The 14,887-nt window shown below is 53.4% G+C and overlaps 6 protein-coding genes across 6 annotated transcripts; 4 read left to right on the top strand and 2 right to left on the bottom strand.

Annotated features, from left to right (window-relative positions):
- Positions 1 to 714: 714 nt before the first annotated feature.
- On the top strand, positions 715 to 5,529 carry COCMIDRAFT_7631 (uncharacterized protein; the record flags this gene model as incomplete). Its single annotated transcript, XM_007692428.1, has 1 exon — positions 715 to 5,529. The coding sequence occupies one exon, from the start codon at positions 715 to 717 to the stop codon at positions 5,527 to 5,529; it is 4,815 nt and encodes a 1,604-aa protein (XP_007690618.1).
- Positions 5,530 to 6,309: 780 nt separating this feature from the next.
- On the top strand, positions 6,310 to 7,629 carry COCMIDRAFT_39140 (uncharacterized protein; the record flags this gene model as incomplete). The annotated part of the gene is made up of 2 exons (XM_007692436.1): positions 6,310 to 6,458; positions 6,705 to 7,629. 2 exons carry the CDS (start codon positions 6,310 to 6,312, stop codon positions 7,627 to 7,629), a joined length of 1,074 nt encoding a protein of 357 aa, XP_007690626.1.
- Positions 7,630 to 7,741: 112 nt separating this feature from the next.
- On the bottom strand, positions 7,742 to 8,518 carry COCMIDRAFT_102464 (uncharacterized protein; the record flags this gene model as incomplete). Its single annotated transcript, XM_007692448.1, has 1 exon — positions 7,742 to 8,518. One exon carries the CDS (start codon positions 8,516 to 8,518, stop codon positions 7,742 to 7,744), a length of 777 nt encoding a protein of 258 aa, XP_007690638.1.
- Positions 8,519 to 9,673: 1,155 nt separating this feature from the next.
- On the top strand, positions 9,674 to 11,396 carry COCMIDRAFT_7628 (uncharacterized protein; the record flags this gene model as incomplete). The annotated part of the gene is made up of 5 exons (XM_007692427.1): positions 9,674 to 9,801; positions 9,865 to 10,233; positions 10,287 to 10,667; positions 10,716 to 11,310; positions 11,364 to 11,396. 5 exons carry the CDS (start codon positions 9,674 to 9,676, stop codon positions 11,394 to 11,396), a joined length of 1,506 nt encoding a protein of 501 aa, XP_007690617.1.
- Positions 11,397 to 11,401: 5 nt separating this feature from the next.
- COCMIDRAFT_102392 (uncharacterized protein) lies at positions 11,402 to 11,764 on the bottom strand (the record flags this gene model as incomplete). The annotated part of the gene is made up of 1 exon (XM_007692447.1): positions 11,402 to 11,764. One exon carries the CDS (start codon positions 11,762 to 11,764, stop codon positions 11,402 to 11,404), a length of 363 nt encoding a protein of 120 aa, XP_007690637.1.
- A 1,327-nt stretch (positions 11,765 to 13,091) lies between these two features.
- COCMIDRAFT_102463 (uncharacterized protein) lies at positions 13,092 to 14,827 on the top strand (the record flags this gene model as incomplete). Its single annotated transcript, XM_007692446.1, has 3 exons — positions 13,092 to 14,507; positions 14,560 to 14,712; positions 14,798 to 14,827. 3 exons carry the CDS (start codon positions 13,092 to 13,094, stop codon positions 14,825 to 14,827), a joined length of 1,599 nt encoding a protein of 532 aa, XP_007690636.1.
- Positions 14,828 to 14,887: the final 60 nt, after the last annotated feature.

Here is a 14,887-nt window from a genome sequence, read left to right as displayed (position 1 = left end):
CTAAGCTTGCCAAACCACTTATATTGCCGAGAAACTCAGGACTACTTGAAAGAGGCACCGGGACTGGTCCTCCGTTTTGAAGACGGCTCATCCGCAAAAGCCCCACTGAGGCGACTCTCGGTTGAAGCCCCGCGCTAGGATTGTTGACCCTGAGGTAAGAATAGACGGGACGCGTGAGCTGCCGTTGGGGGCAGGAGTATAACACCAGTCATCGTCTCGTTGCTCCCTGTGCGCGTCGTGGTCGATTTTCGTCCCATCTCGCTGTACCCTGGCACAGCCCCATCTCGGGCATTGCCGACTGCGCCACACCCATCACTCGTTTTCGGACTTGCCGATAGATGTGGCATACGAGAAAGATTTTGACAACTTCACCGAAAGTCTGCACGGATACGCAAGACTGCATGTACCAACTGGCTGGATCACTTATATGGATAGACTTGCAATCTCAGTCATCGTAACAAATCCCCGAATCGCCACCCCCGTCCGGTTAATCTAGCCTTCCCGCCATCAGCCGCACCTCACACCAATTCGCTTTACAGATTCTATCCAAGTTGGCTTTTGCTATCAGTTTCGGAATCTCGATTTCCGACTCCCATTCGCCAAACCCTTTTGTCTCAAGCGTCTCACAGAAGGGTAAGCACATGCCTTCATGAGTTACTCGGCGTACACAAGCATCTGTTGTACATCTAGCCGTGCTACACAAGGCTACCCAGAATGGCTTCTTATAAGTCACAATACCCTCCCTCAAGGAGGGTGGAGGACCGAGCACCCATTACTCGGTTGCCTCAACGATCTATCACACCCACCACGGGCACATCGCAGTTACCCGCCTCAAGTCACTCTAAGCTGCAGAAGAGGAGGCCTTCAAGAGATGATGAGGTACAGCCCAGAGGTCCTGTGAGCCAAACAGGGTCAGTATCAACGTCCAGTATACGCCAAAGAACTACCAGCCGGTCCACGCCTATGTTTCCTCAGAACACAAGCGCTGCAAGCTCAAAACCAACATCCCAGACGTCGACGTCCCGACTACCCAAGCTCGAGGTTCCTCAAAGTATACGTACACCTTCGCTCGCATCAGGATCATCGGCATCAACTATCGAAAGCCCTCGGTCGAATGTTCTCAGGAGAAAGCAAGCGAGTTTTGGGGTTGCTAGTGGTCGACAGGCAATACGCATAAGGGACGATTCGATGTCATCCCAGGACGATGCGCAGCCGATGGAAGGCATACCTGGTGGCTATAAGGATCCTTTCTCCGAGACTGTTCTGGGGATCTCAATACCACCGACCTCCACAATACTGGCTCGTTCAGAACCCCAGGCCGAGCTGTATAACAGTCCGCTCTATGATGACGAGATTGGACCTACAGATATTCTTCCTCTTCCGGTTCCCCAGTATGCTCTGTCCACAACCCCATCAACACGTTACTCGGAGTCTCCAGGGCCTTTCAGTGTCTCATCGACTCCTACATCAATGTCGTCTTACTCGCCAGGAACAACACTGTCGAGGGCTTCTAACAGGACACGGCAAGTAAGTCCTCTACAGAGTAGACCACCTGTTACTCGACACAAGACTCCAGATGAGATGAACAATCGCCACCCACACGCTCTATCCACAGTCAGAGAGTCTTCAACATCATCGTCATCGGTATCCACCGTCATCACCGAGGGCGCAAAATACAAAGACATGTCGTCACCTAACGCACTAGCCACCCTCCCTCAGAGTCCTCGAACATCAGAAGTGATGCAAAACACAAGCGAAAAACCACAAGTTCAGGCACCTCCCGAGTTCGCTCATCTTGCAAACCAATCGCCTGTTCCCATGCCATCGGCAAGGCGGCCATCAAGACCTAGCAGAGATGGTACTCCAGAGCTATCAGGACTCCGAGGTCCATCGCCAATCATCCAGAGCAACATGCCTCACTTTCCATCCCAACATAAACGTAGCGCATCATCCGAATCTAGGATAGCGCTAGCATCCATGAGATCCAAGACAACTACTCCAGCGAAGCCATCTTCACGACTTCCATCGCCAAATCCCTCATCGGCCTTGCCACCAGTTACCCGGTCAACATCGCGTGGACCTACTCCAGACCTCCAGCTTGATCGAAACACCCGAAGAGTCAGCTCTGGACCAGTACCAGCACCAGCTCCGAGTCCAAACAAAACCTCTCGATTCGGGTTTTTTACGCGTCGTACCAAGACTGAGCCCGCTGGCCCACCGAAGTCAGACGGAAAGCTACACCGTAGAGGGCCTGCTGCAGGTACTGGGCATGAAGGATACGGGCGATATGCCGGCAGAGGTCGGAGTGGAAGTTCGATCAGTACCAATAGTATTGGACGTTCTGCTAGTGCTGGAACTACTAATGAGAGTTTGGACAAGACACCTTCGACTCGCAAAAGCAGCATGACAAGTACAACAAGCGGGGATATGGATGACTTCTTCCTGAACCGACTTGCGCCAGTGGTTATCCGGGGTACAGGAAGCAGTACAGAGCTCTCACGTAGTCCCGAACCAATGCAGAGTAGCAGCAGCCTCGACGTATCCATCAAACAGCCAACGAAAACGGCGCAGATTGAAAGCAGTATGTCACAGTCTGCACTGGAGAAGAACAAACCAACGCTATTGCCTTCTGCGATGCCGAATACGATGCGTGGAGTATCTCCAATGAAGAAGATGGCTATGGGACTACGAAGACCCTCAGAAAGCGACGACGACGCGAAGAAATCATCTTTGCCTGCTACAACCTCGAAAAGGACATCACGAGCATTGCAAAACGCACAGGTGTCTAGCAGCTCCTCGGGTTCTAGCAGCCGCATGGTTGGAAGAATTCGCAAGAATTCGATAAATGAAGCTCCAACTGAGACCAAAGAGGGCACATGGTTGAAGTCGTCAAAGAAGAACAAGGCAGAGAAGGAGGCATCGAAACCGTCCAAGAGGTGGAATTTCTTCCAACGTGCACATGCGGGACCACGTGCAGACACACCAGCTGGTCCTGCGGCCAGTCCTAGCAACAAGGTCAGCGCTTCTCGCTCTGTTGCACATTATGCCTTGATGGATCAGTCCGGTCTTGAGCTCAACGACATAGAGCAGCTCATGCAGGAGGCTGATGAAGGCACAGAGAGTGCTCTTTCAGACGACGAGCCTGGAAGGAAGGAAAGAATGCTCTCTATGCTGCTACCACCCAAGCCGATTCTTGAGCCTAGCTTTGTGCCTACAGCACGCCCAGCCTCGCCCAAGGTCTTCTTGCGCTCAGAGGCGCCGCCACAACCCGAACAGCAACAGAGCAAGTTGGTTATTGACACCAGTTTGCCAGCGCCCCACAACTCTGAACGTTATTCGCTGGCAGACCTGACGCCCGTCACCGATCTCTCCCGACCTACGTCTCCCTTTGAGCAGCCATTCCCAGTACAAGATTATGGGATTGCCCCACCGTCGAATGCACCACTTCCTCTGCAACCATCGGAACCTGAGCCTCAAATCCCCAATTCCCCGCCTAGCCAAGAAGTCCATGTTCGTCCTCAAGACATCCCCTCGCCTGGGCCTCCACCAGCAAATCCACCTCCACGCCCAAGCCGCTTGGCTCAAGTCGGTCGCATTCCTCAAGTTGTCTCCACTCGCCGCCAACCAGGACGCCCATCATCTCGATCGTTCTCTCGCCCTTTTGTTCCAAATCAACCTCGTCCCACAGCACTTCCCCGGACGTCTTTTGATTCTATCAGCCCCGTAGTTGCAACTGCGGGTCCGGTCGAGCCATATCCTATTCTTCAAGGTTTGAGCGCTCTTGCACATGGATCAGCTATTGCAACTATGAGCCCTGGCGAGGATGAGGCCAACCGCCGAAGCGAATTTTTCAAGTTTCCACCTCGTAAGGATTCGGAGGTATCATACTCGAGTAGCTCTGGCATCTGGAGCTTTGCTCCGGCTGCAAGCACCGCTGTGGTGCCTAGCCCTGGAGCACCACTGTCCGAAGATGAGCTCTGGAATGAGTATGACGATCTAATCGACGAGGTTCTCTCGCCCGTCACTTCTCACACCGCTGAGCATAGGAACACCCTTCGCAGTCATCCTTCGCTTGAACCAATGCCTTTGAGACCCAAGGCACCAGTCAATGTACCAGATTCAGAGCGCGACGACGATGAAGTCACAAACCCATCTCTGCACCTTCGTCGCTCTCGTCTGCTGGCTGTCTTGCATTCCAACCAGTCCCCGGCTTCTTCAGTATCTTTCTCCGAGTTTATCTCAGATTATGGGGAGCGCAAGATTAGTGTTATTGATCCCGTCACTGGAAGATTGAGCCTGCCAGCCAGTCCTCGTCTTTCCACTGGATCTGCCACAAAGCGCTCGACCCGCTCTAGTCTCCCAGCGTCTCTGTCACACAACGCACGACAATCGAGAGGCACCATCGCCTCTCAGTCAAGCAAAGACCGCACTAGTGCCACCACGAGCCGGTACAGAGACTCACAACTCATGGACATTGCTGAGAATCAAGCTGATGGACTGCTATCCATGGCAAATCTTCGGTTTGGTGCTCTTATGATAAGCAAGTGGCTTTCCTTCGGCCGTGTCTTGTTCAGCCCAATTCACTTTGAGCTCAAGAACCCAAAAGAGGATCGTGTTCTGGTCATTGATGGGCTTGGCAAAGACTGGTCTTACTACTGTGCACTGACCTACCCTGAGGCGACTGTGTATGACATGGGGCCCGATCCATCTCCGACGACGTCATCTGAGGGTGCGGCTGAGGCTTGGTCGACTCTCGGTAACCACCGTCACATCTGCCACCCCTCTCTCAGCAAAGCTTTCCCGTTCCCTATGCATTTCTTTGCATGCGTTGTGCTTCGATTTCCGACTGCACTTCCTTCCTCTGAGCATCACTTTATCCTTTCGGAAGCCAAGCGCGTCCTACGTCCTGGTGGCTACCTCGAATTCAACGTCCTTGATATGGATCTTGTCAACATGGGCAACCGGGCGCGCCGTGCCGTCCGCGGTCTGAAGATGAGGATGCAGGTAGCAGATGAGAACATCTCGCTCCGCAATATCAGCGACGAGGTCATGGCCGGCATTGGTCGCAAAGGCTTCGTCGAGTGCAATCGCTGTGTTGTTGGCGTCCCTGTTGCAGGAAAACTACCCAACCTCGAAGACATGAAGGCACCTGCTAGCATGAGGAAAGACAGTACAGTAAGCTCCACAACAAAGACAAGCAACAATATGGCCTCACCTGGTGGACCAAAGCCCGGAGTTTCCTTTTCTGATCTCCTCAACGCGTCTTCGGCATCAGAGTCTACCAACAACGATATCACTGACATGGTGGCTCGCGTCGGTCGGTGGTGGTACTCTCGCTGCTACGAATCACTCGTTCTTCCTGAAGCCGGAGCACCTGGTGCTGCAACTTCAGGAACTATGCTCGAGAACAGCATCTGGCGCGACGAAAGCCTCATCAGCGAATGCGAGAAGCGTGGCACGAGCTTCAAACTTCTCATCGGCTACGCACAAAAGCCTGAGATGGGCGTCCGACGCACCGTCAGTGTCTGATTATTCTTCGTTTCTTTCGAGCTGTGCTCCAAAGGTCCAGGAGACTTTTACACCCTATTGTTCTTAATGCGTTTTGTCGTTTTCTGGGACTTTTTATTCTACGGCGTTCTGCTGCGTTCAAGCGTTTGATATTTCCTTATACCCTCATTCGTTCAATTTGAGCTCTTTGCATAACAAACGGCGGCTTAGCATGATTACAAATACTACTACAACAGAACGGCGCAAGCCTGGGCGCATAATCATATGTCTCGGAAAAGGTCCAGACATTTGTTTCGACTTTTTTTCTTCTTTCTTTGGCCGGATTGGAACATGCTGGCAATGGACAATATCTCGGTACGATTGAGCAAAGGGAGGGTTTGGTGAAAGATAATACCCAGGCATGTCGATGTGATCAAGGAACTTTTATGTAGATATGACAATACGGTCACTGACTGATACGAAGAATGAATGATTTGTATTTATATCAATTACTGCTATTATAACAATTTCCATGTCTGTGTTGAGATTGTAGAAATGAACAAGATAAATAGACATGTGTACACTATCCATCTGCCAAGCGCACTAGCCCCAATTCCCACAAGCGCCCATTGCTCCAACATCCAACCAATCCGCTTGCAGCACCCTCAGCATTATCCTTCACTCCAACCCTCTCTCTTCTCCCACAATCAGCTCGAAAAAAAAGAACCCACTCTACTCTCAAGTGACCTGGAGGCCCCTAATATCAAGCGCCAATTAGAGATACAAAGAAAGAGCAAGGAAATCGGAGGCGACCAAAAAAAGATGAATCAAAACTTCCAGGGCGCGCCGGACCGAGAGGACATTCGGCTGCTGGACCAACTGCGTAGCCAACTCATGCCTATGATCAAGACCATGGATCGACTACAAGCTGAGATGCAATTCAAAATGAGCCGGGGGGAGGCTGTTGACTGGTAAGTGTGGGGAGAGAGGATAGGTATGCTTGTTCTTTGTGCAGTTGCGAGGCGGTGTCGCGTTCTTGTTAGACCCCGGTTTGCGCTTGCATTGTATGTGTTTCTGGGTGCTACGCAAGATCCACGCAAAAACGAGAGGGCAAGAAAAAAAAGAGCAAATTGCAATTTGATTAATTCGGATTCACTTGGAAAGCACTGTCAGGTCTCGAGGTAGTAGCATACAAAACTAATATCCCTCTCCTACAGGCCCCAAATCCATCGCGCAACCACAATGATAACAAATTACATAACCTCCATCCACCTCCTCATCAACGGCGGGTTCCGGCACCAAAACAAGCTCGTCACGCAGAAACAGCGGATCCCGTCCAAAGACGCGGCTGGCAACCACATTCTCGACGCAGGTGGCAATGAGGTCTTTGTGGAGCGCGACGTCCGACGGCGCCTCATTGCGACACAGCCGCTACCTACCAACACGGAAAAATTCCAAGCCCTGCATCCGTTCCCGAACCCGTTGTACCCGATGAACGCGGGGGGCGGCATGGCGGCGGGTATGGCGGGGACGCTGCTGCGGAAGCGGCTGGAGCCCATGGAGGAAGGCTGGGTCGAAGACAAGATCCGCAAGGCAGCAGAGTGGCTGTACGTGCCCGAAGAATGGGGCGTGGACATGAACAAGAAAGTTTCTAGCAAGCAAGAAAAAAGCGAAAAGGAAGGCGAAGATGATGATGATGACGACGACGATGCGCGGGTCCCAGAGTCTGAGCGCCTCGACTCCGAAGCGATTCCTACGACGCGCGTCAAGGATGTGCTGTCGGGAGATGCGATTAAGGATATTTGGCAGCATGCGCATCAGGAGGTGTTTGATATGAAGTATCTGCGGCAAACGTATCCGGCGAGTTACCCTGCGGAGGATGCGCAAGATGCGAATGAAGGGGATGAGGAAGAGGATGATGAGGACGAAGGGGATGAGGAAGAGGAAGAGGAAGAAGAGGAGTTTGAAGATGTCATGGATACTTCTGGAGGGCAGAATGCAGGGGATGAGGAGGCTAAGCCAAAGGTTATGAAGAAGAAAAAGGTGGTTGTGGGGAAATTGCCGGTGCATCAGGCGGTATCCGGTGCACCGGTGTTTTCGTTGGGCGTGGTACAGAGATTCACAGAGACGGGAGAGGTATAGATAGGTTGGTTACTCATTGTATAATGGTATATGGTTTGACTCCGCATTCTATTTTACATTAATGGAGAGGAAAAAAAAAGGGTTGGGTATCATGCTTTTCTTTGGCCCATGTTCACTCTGGTCTGAGTGCGTATATACGCACGGGGAATAACTCCCTCGGCATACCTTTCTGCTGCTCTGTGGCAACAATCTTCAGGCCAGCCTGTTGGAAGAGCATGCGGAACTTTGCGTCGGACCGTGTGACGCTCGAGTCTTCGTCGTCGTAGAGATCCTTATGCTTGATGTCCGTTGACAAATTTTCCTTGACAATGATACAGCTTCTAAATGTATCCTGTCCCTCTGTTGGTGGCTTGAGCCCTTGCTTGCAGCGCTCAAGGTATACGACTAGTTGTGCGTCGGTCAAGTGTCCAAGACACCACTGGTTCCAAATGACATTGTACACGCCAGGCTCGGGTATCCAGTCCTGTAGACCGAGGTTGATGACTTCACCCAGCTGGCCTCTCCCCTCCTTTTGTTCCTCGCTGGCTAGGCTTTGCACCAGCTCGTCGGTAAACTTCTTGACGGGCTCCACAACATCGACCTTTTCGCTCACGCCCAGCAGTAGACCCTTTGTTATGCGGCCGATACCCGCGCCACAGTCGGCTACACGCTGCAAAGGCGGCAAGGGTTCCTTGGAGGCAGCATTGGCTCTGCCGCGGCGCAGCTTTGTGAGGAAGTTGGAGGAGCCTTGCAAATCAATGCGTGTGGTCTGGGGGAAGCCGCCAAGCATGCCGTTCACGTCGGCCGAGACGCTATTCCAGTACTCGAGCGAGTGAGCGACGTCTATCGAGGCGTCTGGGCGCTCGGCGTCGGGAGGCAAGGCGGACAGTGGGTCGCGGGTCATGTCCATTGTGGAGTATGGGCGAGCAACGAAGAGCTTGAGGAGAATCTGCGGCAGTTTGAGCACGTGAACCTTGGCGGTTCTTTTCTGGAAGGCTGACATTGTTACACTGTTGCTGTTTCTTTTCTTCCCTACAGCAGATTTCCCTGGATTTAACTGGGCACTAGGCGGGCGGCATTGATCAGGGATTTTTTTTTCTTTCAAAGAGATCGGCGTGAGGGCAGAAGTTTTGGAAGTCGATATGTACAATGACGCGAGCGGGTAGCATGGTGGGGTAGCTTCCGCTGCTGCTTGCCAATGACGAACGCCCAAGCGCGACGATTGCTGTGCGCTCCAATCAACGAGCAGCACACCCGAGAGTGTGTTTCTCGTTTATCGATCAGATAGCCATATCGAAGTATGCATAACTGTACGCGAAAACAACGCAGAGCGTCGGAGGCGTTGACGGTGGCATGTGGGAGTCCAATAGGATCAAGACTTGTGGAATGCATCCACTCTATCAATGATGCAGATGGTATAGTAACGAGTCGAGTGTATAATGGATGGACCAATGGCATTCATCGGCATGAACAGATAGCTTAGTATGAGAAATGACCCGAGGTTTCCGGCGAGTGTGTCAAACGAAATTAATGCAGGGAAAACAAAAGATAAGTACAGCAGTACTTGGAGCGCGCCTAGAGAGATGGGAGGAGCCGGGAGGGGGTTCATGTGATGATAACGACCGTGTCGAAATCATAGGCTAGTATACCATTTTCGGCGCCATTTTTGCCTCGACCGGCACGAAGAGTAGAGCCGAGCCTACTGTGTGTATCCAAGGACACGCATACCGGATGCTAAGAAAGTGTAGTAGAAGGAGACAACAGAGGACAGGCGTCTGAAAAAGGCAGTTGCATGCGGTGGGGCTAGCCTTAACGGCCTCATGGCGGGGTCTGCAGATGCCGATGGTACTACCGCACTCATCACTGGCCGGCGCAATACATATCTGCACACTATAGATAGCTGGCCATGTCCGCGTCAACAAAGGATATGCCCCGTATCTACTCGGCCTTGACCAGAGCTTCACTCCGCCCCCGTACATCGCTTTCTCTTCAGCCATTGCTATACAGGATACCTGGTGCCAGCATCAGTCCGAGTTGGAAATTCTACACGACTCACACCAACAACATGTCTGACCTCTTTGTTGAGCTTACAGCGCCAAACGGCCGCAAGTATAAGCAGCCAAGAGGCCTCTTCATCAACAATGAGTTTGTCAAGTCCAAGTCTGGCGAGACCATCACAACCATAAACCCCAGGTATGCTCAAAAACCCCTGTAACACCCTGTCTGCGCTGTGTACGCTAAGCTAAGTTGGTCCAGCGATGAGAGCGAGATCACATCCGTCTACGCGGCTGGCCCGGAGGACGTCGATATTGCGGTAGCAGCAGCACGCAAAGCTCTGAACAACCCGGAGTGGCGGGACATGGACTCCAATGCCCGAGCCGATTTACTGTACAAGTTTGGCCAATTGATTGATGAGCACAGAGAGACGCTGGCGACCATCGAAACATGGGACAATGGCAAGCCCTACTTGGTCTCGCTCAATGAGGACTTGAGCGAAGTTGTCGGCACCATCAAGTATTACGCTGGATATGCCAACAAGATTCATGGCACCGTCATTAACACCTCGCCCCTCAAACTAGCCTACACTGTTAGGGAGCCAGTCGGTGTCTGTGCACAGATTATTCCGTAAGATACTTTGATACCGGGCAATTTTACATGGGAGTACTGACTTTGTGCAGTTGGAACTTTCCTCTGGCTATGGCGGCTTGGAAACTGGGTCCCGCACTTTGTACCGGCAACACAGTAGTCATGAAGGCTGCTGAGCAGACGCCACTTTCCCTTTTGTATCTTGGATACCTGGTCAAAGAAGCCGGCTTCCCTCCAGGTGTCGTCAACTTCCTCAATGGCTGGGGTAGGACGGCTGGAGCTGCGCTGGCGCAGCATCTGGACGTGGACAAGATTGCCTTTACCGGATCGACAGCAACAGGAAAAGAGATTATGAAGATGGCTTCTATCAACATGAAGAACATTACACTCGAAACCGGAGGAAAGTCGCCCTTGATTGTTTTCGATGACGCAGACTTTGATCAAGCAGTCAAGTGGGCGCACACGGGTATCATGTAAGATATGCCTCTGCTTATTGATTGCACTTGACTGACGATTTCCAGGTACAACCAAGGCCAAGTGTGCACGTCAACATCAAGGATACTGGTGCAGGAGGGCATTTACGAAAAGTTTGTCGAGGCGTTCAAGAACTACGTCAAGACGGCTTCAGTTGTTGGAGATCCATTCAAGGACGATACGTTCCAAGGACCGCAGGTGACCAAGGCGCAGTTTGAGCGCGTGCTCTCGTACGTTGAATCGGGCAAATCAGAGGGAGCCACGCTGGTTGCAGGCGGCGAGGCGTACAAGAACGTAGGTGGTAAGGGCTTCTTCGTGGCACCTACCATTTTCAAGGATGTAACGGACTCGATGAAAATCTACCGCGAGGAAGTGTTTGGCCCGTTCGTAGCCATCAGTTCGTTCAAGGAGGAAGAGGAGGCCATCCGCCGTGCAAACGACACTACGTATGGGCTGGGTGCAGCGGTGTTTACTGAAAACATTACCAAGGCGCACCGCGTAGCCCGACGGATTGAAGCAGGCATGGTTTGGATTAATTCCAGCAACGATTCTGATTTGCGTATTCCGTTTGGTGGCGTCAAGCAGAGCGGAATTGGCAGGGAGTGCGGTGAAGCTGGGCTGGAGGCGTACACCAACAAGAAGGTATGTGTGGGATGCATTGAGTGGCGTCATGTACCTGCTAACACGGCTGCTAGGCTATCCACGTTAACCTAGGTACCAAACTTTAAAAGCTTCAACGGCGCGACCATGGACGGCAAGCACAGGCACAAAGGCAGTGGGGCCCATGGGCCGTCTGGCAAATATTTGCAAAGACGAAGGAGGTCCAAGAGTTCCGCCCTTGGCGCCAGGGCTTGGACGGTTGAGGGGAGGGGAGGGCAGGTGTGCAGTAGAGTAGTAGTACTTGTCGGGTTGGTGTCATGAATACAAATGTCGGTGTACATGAGTGAATTGCCGGCTCTGTGATTTGTTTTTTGCGACGAAAGTGGTTCGTGTTTGAGGCGCATGGTATGTGCATGAAGAGCAGCCTGATGACCCCTTGGGCTGCCAATGGAAGAGGGTGGCGGGGGCAGAGGATGACCTGTGGGAAGAGGCACATGTACAGATACATATGTATGTACAGAACACGTGTAGGGTAGGGTTGTGGCCGGAGGATCCGTTGGTCGGGCTGGGCTGGGGGGTTGTCGGTAGGCTGGACGGACTGCTGACAGTGGGCCCATGATGTCGTTTGGCGGGGTTGCAGTTGGGCGAATGTGTTCGGTGGGCTTGCAGCGCGGTTTTCTGCGCAGTCGCCTTGCGCCAATTAGGGGACGGGGGATGAGGCGACGACGAGGAGAGGACTGGCCTACCCTTCTGCCAGCTAGCCCATGGTTGAAGGGCTGGGCGGTTGCAAGAGGAGCGATAGGTCACGTTGCGTGCCCAGAGGCTCTCTCTGATGCAAGGGCTTGTAATCCTTGCCCGCAATCTTGGCAAGGTCGCGTTGTGGAAGCTATCGAACTGTTTTTCTCTCCTGTCGTCTCTCGCTCTCTCGCCCTCTCTTTCTCTCTCTCTCCTTCTTCTTCTTCTTCTTCTTCTTCTCCCTCCACCGGTCTGATCCCGTGGCTGATGCATCAGTAGAGGCCGCAGTACCCACATCACGTCCTACTAGCACAGCACCGCACCGCGGCGCACCGCAGCACCCTGTCGCAGCACGCCCGCCCCGTCCAGGCTGCGTAGCACTGCGGCACCGTCGCGGCAGCCCGGGCTCATACTAGTCAGCGCTCGCCTGCCCGCTAACAGCGCACCCAGTGCTGCCATTCAACGACGCAGCAGGGCCTACTTTGACTAGACCTTGCGGCTGACATCGTCGCTGGCTCCCCCCGCCCTGCTAGCTCGGATAGCGGTTCAAGTCATCGTTATCATCGTTGCCCTCGCCCGGCCCCAGCCCCAGCCCGTGAGCACTGCCCAAGCAATCCGCCTGTCCTCTGCACACCACCGATCTGGCGCGCACGCTGGAAGACGATCGCTCCCCCGTCGCCCAGCCTAGCCTCATCTGCCACAGCTTGTCCAGGCAGATCACGACTGCGCCGACGGAGGCCCGCTTCCTGTCTTTTCTTGCCCGCCTCTACCGACCGCCCTAGCACAGCCTCTGCCTCGTGCCCAACCCACCTCAACTCAACCACCACACATAAACCCAACTGCTGCCTGCGCCCTTGCCTAGCCTCCTCGCTCCCAGTAGACAACCGGCACTGAGCTGACGGAGAGAGCGAGCCAGTGAACCAGCCAGCGAGCAAGGCCATTCCCGGCTTGGTCCTGCACTCCCCTCCCCAGCTCGGCCGCCGTTTCCTCCTTCTTTCATGTGAGAAGCATCATCCGACCTCACAAGACCACCATACACACCGCCCGTCTCGACACACGCTCGCTTAGCCACGCCACCTCCACCCACCATGGGCAACCAGCAATCAAGCGGCAAGGACAAGAAAGGCGATAAAGGCGGTGCCGACGGCGTCCCTCTCGGCCGCGAGTACTACCGCTCCTTTGAGAGATCCGACACCAAAGACTCGACTCGCTCGCTGCGTACCTCGTTGCGCAACAAGATCCCCATCACCGGCAAGTCCGACAGTCCACGAAACTCAGTTGCCGGCATTGGCGATACCAACGGCAAGGTGGACAAGTCGGACGCCGCTTCCACAAAATCCAAAGGCTCGCGAAGAAACTCGCTAGCTTCAGCCCCCGCACCGCCCCCCGCGCCAGCGCCCGCCGATGGCTCGACAGAACCCACAGACAAGCCCGAGTCCGACGCGGACGTGCCCCAAGCACCGCCCTCGCCTGTTCACGGCGCAACGCTTGGAACAGGCCACGAGGGAGTCACCAAGGCTCAGAGAACTGGCGAAGTAGACCACGTCTCTGATGTTCCCCCCACGGGAGCCGCACAACCTTCGGCTTCAGCCCAGCCGGGCGAGTCCATCTTGCAAAAGAAAGACCAGCCTATCCCCAGGCTTCCCGAGCCTCCAGCGCCAACAGATGGCTCGGGCTCACCCATGGAGATCAGCGCGCTCAAGACAATGGATCTCGATGACATGATTCAGCGGTTGCTCGATGCTGCATACGCTGGAAAAGTCACCAAGACAGTCAGCTTGAAGAATGCCGAGATCTTCGCTATTTGCTCGGCTGCTCGAGAAGTATTCCTGAGCCAGCCTGCCCTGCTAGAACTTGCTGCGCCCGTAAAGATTGTGGGCGATATCCACGGACAATACACCGACCTGATCCGAATGTTCGAGATGTGCGGTTTCCCACCAAATTCAAACTACCTTTTCCTCGGCGATTATGTCGACCGCGGCAAGCAGAGCCTGGAAACCATCCTTCTGCTCCTCTGCTACAAGCTCAAATTCCCCGAGAACTTCTTCCTCCTGCGCGGCAACCACGAGTGCGCCAACGTCACGCGCGTATACGGTTTCTACGACGAATGCAAGAGAAGGTGCAATATCAAGGTCTGGAAGGCGTTTGTCGATACCTTCAACACACTGCCTATTGCGGCCATTGTAGCCCAAAAGATTTTCTGTGTACACGGCGGATTGTCACCAAGTCTGTCGCACATGGACGACATTAGACAAATTGCGCGACCTACTGACGTGCCGGACTATGGTTTACTCAACGACCTGTTATGGAGTGATCCGGCCGATATGGAGAACGACTGGGAATCCAATGAACGTGGAGTTAGTTACTGCTTTGGCAAAAAGGTCATCATGGAATTCTTGGCGCGACACGACTTCGACCTGGTTTGCAGAGCCCACATGGTTGTCGAAGATGGTTACGAGTTCTTCACAGATCGGGTACTGGTGACTGTGTTTTCTGCGCCAAACGTAAGATGCTCATTATCTCTTTTCAGGTCGTGATTCAGCTAACACTGTATAGTACTGCGGTGAATTCGACAACTGGGGTGCCGTCATGTCGGTTTCTGGCGAATTACTTTGCAGTTTTGAGCTCCTTAAACCTCTTGACTCAAGTGCGCTGAAGAGCCATATCAAAAAGAGCAGGAACAAGCGCCAAAGCATGCTCAACTCACCAGTACGTATCACAACCGAACTTCCTGAAATTTTGCAAAATTCAGGACTATCCGTTGTATACATAGCAGTACTAACAAGGCCGGCAGCCCGCACACTACGCTCCTCAAAGTTACTAATCCTATGCTTGGGTATAGGGTACTTGCGGTACTCCGCCCTCCGCATCTCCATCTTCGACC

This window comes from Bipolaris oryzae (genome assembly GCF_000523455.1).
Source record: "Bipolaris oryzae ATCC 44560 unplaced genomic scaffold scaffold_129, whole genome shotgun sequence".
NCBI classification, from domain to species: domain Eukaryota; kingdom Fungi; phylum Ascomycota; class Dothideomycetes; order Pleosporales; family Pleosporaceae; genus Bipolaris; species Bipolaris oryzae.
The sequence above is the reverse complement of the archived record's forward strand: the minus strand, read 5'-3'. Positions and strand labels throughout refer to the sequence as shown.